Genomic DNA, 8688 nt, shown 5'->3' with positions numbered 1-8688 from the left:
GCTATTCAATTTTGGCTTTCTGTTTCGCCGAAATGCTAGCAACTGTTGATCTACAATGGCAATGAATAGAATGACATTTATATGTCAACTTTTGAAATTTTTTTTTTTTTTTTTATCATACGGTATTTGTATTAATATAATAATAGATACATAAATATTAAAACAAAGACAAGTAACATTTAAAATATTAAAAAAAAAAAAAAAAAAAAAAAAAAGTTTCAAAAAAAATTATTTAACTAAATAACAATATAGAAAATAATAACCCTACAAAAAAAATAAAAAAATACTTAAAATAATTATTTATTGTTTTTTTTTTTTTTTTTTATTTCTATTTTGTTTCGTAAGTACAGGGTGTAAAGTCTTAATATTCTTTCTATTATTTAATTTTTCTTCGAGACTTTTAGGTGATTCGAATGAAATTGAGGGTTTTGAGGGGAAATGACGTTAAATTCATCAGGACGTGCAGATGAGGTTACATTGGATATTTTTTTCGAAAAAAAAAACATGTGCCGCCATTCACTTTTTTTCTTTTGATATCAAGAAATTGTGTAAGGCGTTTAATGCCAATTAAAACCTACATTCTTGATTTTTGTTCGATTCGGCTCCGTTTGATTAGAAATGACAACACAACGCCGATTTTATGTAATTGACAATTAAAGAAGTAATAAATTTAAATAAAATAAAATTATAATTAATTTTTACTCAATTTTTATTAAATATTATAATTTTAGTTATTTTAAAAAAAATAAAAAAAAAAATGATTTCAAATAAAAAAAATTAATGAAAAAAAAAAAAAAAAACAAAAAAAACTAATTTTTAAAAGTTTTAACATCCTGTACTCTAAAGCTATGCATTTCCATATCCATGTTTATAGGATTTTTTTCATATTTTTTGATGAGGTCAATGAGTACTATTAAAACTTTCGCAAGTTAGATTTAAAGTTTTCGCAAGATTAGGAGAATTGGACCTATTGTTGCTATTGAAAATTAATTTATTTTTACTGAGGAATCTCCTCAGAGAGATGGCACTGTTTTTTTGATCAGCACTGTATAGAAAAATAAAAAAGGCCAAAATATAAAAAATATGGGAATCACGCACCTACGTACTACTACCCCCCAAAGTTTTACCCCAAAGTCAACGAACATTTACCCCACCGACAAGAATCTGACAAACACCTGACATAAGTCATAAAAAAACATTGGCGCATGCGGTAATGAGCACTTACACTTAATTCCTCTATTTATTGCTAGATGGCGTTTAACTAGGGATGCACTGTAAATAATTATTGAAGCAAAACTAAAGTGTGTCTGATTCTAACAAATAAAAAACCCGTAAAACTCTATGAAATCGATCTTCGATTTTGATAAAAATCGATTGACTTTAATCGATTTTTTGTGCAAAAAGATCAATCTTCGATTAAAATCGATTCGAATTGTACATCCCTAGTTTCATCATTATAGATCATTAGGTCAATCAGTCAGCTGTATCACAAAATTGACAACAAATCTCTCACTTCACTATCAAGTGGTACTAAATTAGCAGGGTCAGCTTGTTAGATAATGAAGTTGAATAATTAATATACCTAAATTAATATACAGAAAATTAAATCATAATATGCCTACGCGATTTAATAGTATTTAGTATTCAATTTTATACAACATGTAAATTGTTACAATACATTTCCTTAACGATCTAATTTCGAATAATTTTACTCTAGTTTTATTTGCCCATAACACCAAAGTTTTAAATTCTATTTTCCTTTTTTATCGACTTGAATGTTAGCTTTTAAGTAACTTGCTTATATTTCATATCAGTATTAAAACGTGTAAATGCATTTTATATAATGCAAAAAGTCATAGTACGGCTTCTAAAGTATATAAATAAAAAACTTATTATAATAAAATACAATTACGTAACAATTAATTTTCGACAATTAGGTGTTTTGAACGATTATTTTTTAAATTCTCCGCGAAAATGAATAAAAAAATGCATATTAAATGCTTTCTAGAACACACCGTTCACTCACAGACTGTTCGGTTATTTAGTTCCACTTTCTTGGCAAATTATAACAAGATATTGCATGTAATACATTTTTGCCACAAACCAGTGGATTTGAAGCGAAAAAATCACCATTATATCGTTTATGTGTTATAAAAGCTGACACTTTCAAATGTTATTTACTGATCTATATTCTTGTTGCGTAGAGAATTGGTTACATTTTCGGTATTTTTAAATAGAAAATGGTTTAAAGATGACTGTGTAATATTTTTTTTCAAAATAAATCGAAAATCGTGATAAATCACTGTGGTGTATTTATTTTGAATAATTATACGAGGATAGATTAACAAGTTTTGGACCACAAGATGTCACAAAACGTACAAAGAAAAATCTTCTTTTTCTTATGCCAAACGCTGCACGGAGCGTAGGCAAACTTTCGCATGTAATTGTCATGTGTGTTACCAGTGTACCAAACCCGGTACGCTTGTACAGAAGTAGACACACGTACCGCTGAGTCTTGTAGTTTAACAGTCCAAAATGAGTAGAGTATTGCATAGTAAATTAATATAGATTTCAAATATTCCATAAAATACTTCTTCTTCTTTATCAGCCTGGTTCCATCCAGTGTTGGATATAGGCCTTTTTTTTAGGTTTTTCCACGCTTCGCGATTTCTAGCAAATCTTATCCATTTTCTTCCCGCCACTGCCCTGACGTCATCGACCCATCTCTTTTTCATAAAATACACAATACAAATACACACAGTGATATTTATAAAGTTCATATCAAATAAACTTTTAGTCACGTGATTAAGCTTGACCTGCACGGCGCGTCGTTGCCCACTTTTACATATTTTCTTTTAATCAAAATAGATTTAGAAAACAAAAATAAATACATTATAATACAGGGTGTCCCACTTAAGATGGATACAAGCCAATATCATGATTGTTTGTTGAGCGATCTTTTTCATTTTTGGCAGGAGGCTGTATGGCTATAAGACGTACATTTTGCACAGGGTAAGAAATGCGATACCTCATAGACGTACGTTTTAATGGGGTTTGGTGTTTTTCGAGTCAAGAGTAAACTACCCTTAGGACAGTATTTATTTCAAAACTGATAAATTATGTTGAATCCTCCTTATCTAAGATACTTAAGTTCTAATTTTGATAAATATTGATACAGGGTGGGTCATTAAAATAAGACATTTTTATTTTTATTATTATTTTTTAAGTACTTACGACGCCACTGGATAAACAACAGGATTATTATCAATAACCAATTATAACCAATTATCAATTAATAATCGATTTAAGTTTTCAGATAGCTTCCATAATAATCAAGATACGATACAAAAAAACTAAATATTTTCAATTTATTTTGTTTACTTTAAAAAATTGTTTTTTAAGTTTGCTAATACAAATGAATAAAATGAGTTACAAGATAATTTAATAACCCAGTTTTCAATGGAATCTAAAATATGATTTTTATTCGTTTTATTGAGGAATATTTTAAAAAATCCAAATAGTTAGATATATTTAAAACAATCACTATTAACTTTGGAAAATATGCTCTAAACAAAGATTTATAAAACTATAACGAACTAAAAGTCAACATCTTCGACCAAACCGCCATAAAAAAAGATTATTAATTGATAATTGATTATTGATAATAAACCAGTTGTTTATCCAGTGGCGTCGTAAGTACCTACTTAAAAAAAATAATAAAAATAAAAATGTCTTATTTTAATGACTCATGCTGTATCAATATTTATAAAAATTAGAACTTAAGTATCTTAGGTAAGGAGGCTTCAATATAATTTATCAGATTTGAAATAAATACTGTTCTAAGGGTAGTTTACTCTTGACTCGAAAAATATCAAACCCCATTAAAACGTACGTCTATGAGGTATCGCATTTCTTACCCTGGGCAAAATGTATGTCTTATAGCCATACAACCTCCTGCCAAAAATGAAAAAAATCGCTCAACAAACAATCAAGATATTGGCTTGTATCCATCTTAAGTGGGACACCCTGTATATAAACAGTTATTATTTACATCAACAAAACTCACCTTTTTAACAACACTTAAGGGACATAAAAGGCCATTACTACTGTTTTCCCGTTCAAAATATTCTAATAAAGTTGCGATGGGGTTTTTACGGCTATTAAGCTATCTTGTTCACTTCGCACTAAAAAGAACAATGTTCGACTAAAAACATTTTTAAGCTTAAAATATCAATTATTAACACTATTTATTTAAACCAAAAACTCGTAATAAAAAGTGCCAAAACGAATGACAATGTCAGGAAATAAATGAATAAATGTGGCAATTTGACATTTTTGGTTTGGTTTGGTTTGGTTTGGACCATCTGAATCCGCAGTGGGAAATTTAAATTCCAGTTAGTCAGCCTGGCGCCGAATATGTCCATGGTTGGCAACTTGTTGGCAACAGTGAATTTAAAAATCGCGCCCTCGATTAAGTAATTAAGAGTTAATTGATATCAAAAAATATATATACCTAAGTTTAAAATGTTGCCCTTTAAAGATACACACCTTATTTTTTTAAAGCGTGTATGCAAATATAGCGTCCCATTAGAACAGAAGTACTGAGGCGCCAGATATTTTGTTTATCCCTTCATTTATTATCAGCATTATAAAGCTTTTTTGGTTTATATTTTTAAAATATGTATGTCTATTTCAGGCGGTCAAAGTCAAGCCTACAAATGTCCAGCGAAAGATGGACAATACGAAGACTCACGTCAGTGTGACAAATACTGGGAGTGTGTGGAAGGAGAAGCGAAACCAAAACTTTGTCCAGATGGTTTAGTTTTCGACCCGTTGATCAGGAAAAGGAACAAGTGCGACCAACCTTTCAATGTTGAATGTGGAGACAGAACTGAATTACGTAAGTCCAAAACTTAAAATATCAATTATTAACACTATAGCGAAGCGAATACTACTTTTCATACTTTTATGGCCTTTAAACAGAATTAGATATACAGGGTGGTCCAACCTGTATTCCGGAAACTTCGGCAGCATATTCTGCAGATAAAAATAAGTAAAAAAGTTCGTATAAATGTATGTCCTAAAATGCTTAGTTTCGGAGATACAGGGTGTAGAGGTTTCATTTTTATTTCGATTTCTCCAAATAATTTATGAAAATTGTTGTCTAGGATTTTTTTCACATGAGAAATTTAATTTTGATCTCAAATGGGCTCTTACATGTAGAGGGCGCCATCTATGCCTTTTTTAACTGGTTTGAAGAGTAATAACTTTTCGTCTGTACCTGTATAAAACTAAAGTTTTTTACGTACAAAAGGTCTCTTGGTAGAACTCGCTACGAGTAATGATTTTCGAGATATTTGGAATCGAAATTATCAATACCTGCCATCATTGACACAGATTAAACATGTTAATTAAATAGTTGTTAGACTAAAATCATGAATTTGAAATATTTTTGTGTCAAAAGTATAACAGAAACTGTTTTATCATAATTTTTTCGCAGAAAAATTTATGATTAACTTAAAAAAAATAAAAATTTCCTCAATTACCTCAACGTGTTTATTTTTTGTCAATAATGATTAGTGATAGGAAAAACCGATTAATTTCAATAATCGAGTACTCGAGTTTCAAGCGATTGCAATAACCGAGTGATCACTCGAGTGAAATATCACTCGTATTTAAAAATACGGTTTTCACCCGGCGCTTATTGTAAGTACTCGTTAACGCCAAGCGCCAAGCAGTAAGTTGCGCGCGCAGGGCACATATTCTTTCGGAGATGAATGCAAGCGATTCGCTTGATAGTTTATTTCGAAGGATTACCGATGTAGGTCGTAAAATTAAATTTTGTCCCTCAGATACGCAACGGATAAATATATATATACGGCGTCGTATAAATTTGCTACTTGCAATGTATGTAGAAAATTCGCTCGGCTTTTTATCGAGTTTGTCACATTATTGAAATCGAATTTCAATTTATTTCACTTCTAGGATCGCTTGCGTTCGTCGCTTGGTACTCGTCACTTGCATCGCGCGTTCATAATCGAGCGAGTCGTTATTTTAATTAATCGGTATCGAGCAAAAATTTCGCTCTGAGTCTATCCATCACTAAATAATGACATGTATTAAATATTTCCATTCTAAATATTTTGAGAACGTTTGCTCGTAGCGATTTTTACCAAGAGAAATTTTTTCCGTAAAAGTCATAGAAATGCTAATATTTTATCATAGTCTTTATTACAGGTAGATAAAAATTACTTATCTCTCAAACCACTCTTCAAAACGTTAAGGAACTCATAGTTGACATCAAATCAAAATTTTATGTCAAAAACCTCCTAGACAACACATTTTATCCAAATTTGAAACGTTACTTCATAATTATTTAGAAAAGAATCGAAATAAAAATACATTTACGAGGTGCCTGTAGTCTCTCTCCGAACTAAGCATTAGACTGACACTCCTAACGGAGAGCGTGTCTTTCGTATTTTATTTTTATCTGCAGTGTATGCTGCCGAAACTTTACTTATTTTTTATAGTTCGTTAGACCCATAATCTATATTATGAAATTAAACTTACAAGTTTTAAAGTAACATTTTTCTCTAGAATATTTTGAAAGAATATGAATTTATGAAATATTAAATTCATATATTTTATTTAAGAATCATTACATTTAAAATTTTCAGAGCTCCACAACCGAAAGGACCATGCCCCAGGAGAAACGGATTCTTTGCCCATGAAGATCTGACTGTCTGCAACAAATTCTACAACTGCATCGAAGGGGACTACACCGAAATCACCTGCACAAACGGTCTACACTTCGATGAATACTCCGGAACTTGTGTATGGCCTGACTCTGCTGGCAGACAAGGATGCAAAGATAACGCTAGTAAGTTCTAGATTGTACATTGTATAGGAGGGAGGAAGCTAATCACAGTCGAACCTATTCTGATTCTTTCCTTGAATTCATACTCTCAATTACAGTCTCAGGATTTTTACAAAAGCTAGTATCTGAGACGGTTTTTACAGAGGTTAGTACTCCATCTCCATATCAGTCGAACCAAAGTTTATGACACGAATGTTGCGTCTTGGTGCACTCAGTGAGAGGTGTTCTGGTGTCTCCCAATTTTCTCATAAAGAAGAAAAGAAACGACATTTCGCATTGTTCTTAGATTAATTTACATGGGCTGTTCATATGAGGTAAACAAGTGTTCAAATGACCGAACAAGTGACCGGAGTACTTTTTTTTTTAAAGGATTTTCCATTGTACAAAACTTCGCTTCTCCATAGTTATAATGCTTTGCGTATAAAATCTCTTCAGCTTGTTTTGCAAAGTGTCATGATGCACGCCTGAATGTTTGCTTCTGCAACGTTCCTCGATCCCTCCAAAAAAAGGCTTGCCCGTAAAGTTTTAGAGCATGGAATTCCAATAACCGACAGTGGCACAAGCAGTTTGCTCTATGTTCTCTTCTTTCATCTCGCATCCTGCACATAGTTTTCCTTGGAAACTTTTCATCTTACAGGTAAGCCCGTGCACTCTAGTGATGACACCAAAATACAACTTCTCGTAGCTTCTCCACTCTCGCGCATTCTTGCCAATAGTTGTTCTGAAAATCTTTCATTCTCACGAAGTATACCGTGGGGCGCTTCTAGTGATTGACTACAAACACTTTCTCGGATCGTCTTCTTCCTTCCGCAATTCTCCTGCAATATTTTCTCGGAAAATCTTTCATCTTCAAACCGAGGTATACCCCGTGGGCAGTATACAGAAAGTGTGACACAACACTTCTCGTCGTAAAGTTTTGGAAATTTTGTTCGATGTCATTAGGTCCCGGTTGAGGAGTTCTCACATTCCACGGTCATGGATGAGTGTCCAGCTCATGAGTTCCGCTTAGTGGTTTCCGACTGGGAAGCAGAACGGTCGGTCCATTTAGAGGATTGCGCTCCATTTCAGCTAGATCGTGCTTGCTTTTTCAATATTTTATATCTCGGTGCCTGTTACCGCAGAGTGGGAGGAATATTCTTTTCGCTAATTTGTTCGCATTTCATTATTTTTAACCAACTCAAAAGTGATGCGAGTGAGTGGATCGCTTTTAATGCTGTTTGAACTTCGATAGAGGATGTATTCTTTCTTCCAGGATAGTTCCTACGTAGGGAACTTATAGATTTATCAAATTAATTTATAATATTATCTTTTTTTTCTACGATTTTGAAGGATGGAATCTCCTGCCAAGGAAGAAAACTCAGAAAAGATGCCAATGGTAATCTTGTAGTGCACCCTAAATTTGCCCATACCTAAACTGCAAAGTTTATGTTTGCGCCTTAATGGTGTAGGACAAAGACCCTTTGGAATGCCCAAGTTGGAAGAGGTTTTACCAATGTAAGAAATTCATAAGGTGTGATGCCCCAAGAAAAAGTACAAGATGGTAAGTTTTATTAAAACTTAATGATTTAACAAATGTTTTATAATTTTTGTTTTTTATTATTTATAATGTTTGTTGTAAGTCTGTTATGTTTGTATTTGTATAAAGTAATACGTATATGGTCATTTATATTAATCTGTTAATTTTACAAATTATTTTTTTTTTTTTTTTTTTTTTTTAATTAATTCTATATTTTGTAAAAAAACTGCACAATAAACTGAAAATCTAAGCTAGTTTTATATAAATTTTGCTATATTTTTCTCGAGAGAATTTT

At 31.8% G+C, this 8688-nt stretch overlaps 1 protein-coding gene across 1 annotated transcript; it reads left to right on the top strand.

Moving 5' to 3' along the window:
* The first annotated feature begins 2535 nt into the window (after window positions 1-2535).
* Window positions 2536-6864, top strand: LOC115881314 (protein obstructor-E-like). The gene is made up of 3 exons (XM_030898750.1): window positions 2536-2554; window positions 4655-4900; window positions 6678-6864. The coding sequence occupies exons 1-3, from the start codon at window positions 2536-2538 to the stop codon at window positions 6737-6739; spliced, it is 327 nt and encodes a 108-aa protein (XP_030754610.1). The 3' UTR covers window positions 6740-6864.
* The last annotated feature ends 1824 nt before the right edge of the window (window positions 6865-8688 follow it).

Source organism: Sitophilus oryzae, unplaced genomic scaffold, assembly GCF_002938485.1.
Source record: "Sitophilus oryzae breed Bouriz unplaced genomic scaffold, Soryzae_2.0 scaffold_1109_pilon_pilon, whole genome shotgun sequence".
Taxonomy (NCBI): Eukaryota; Metazoa; Arthropoda; class Insecta; order Coleoptera; family Curculionidae; genus Sitophilus; species Sitophilus oryzae.
This window is presented reverse-complemented; position numbering and strand designations above follow the sequence as displayed.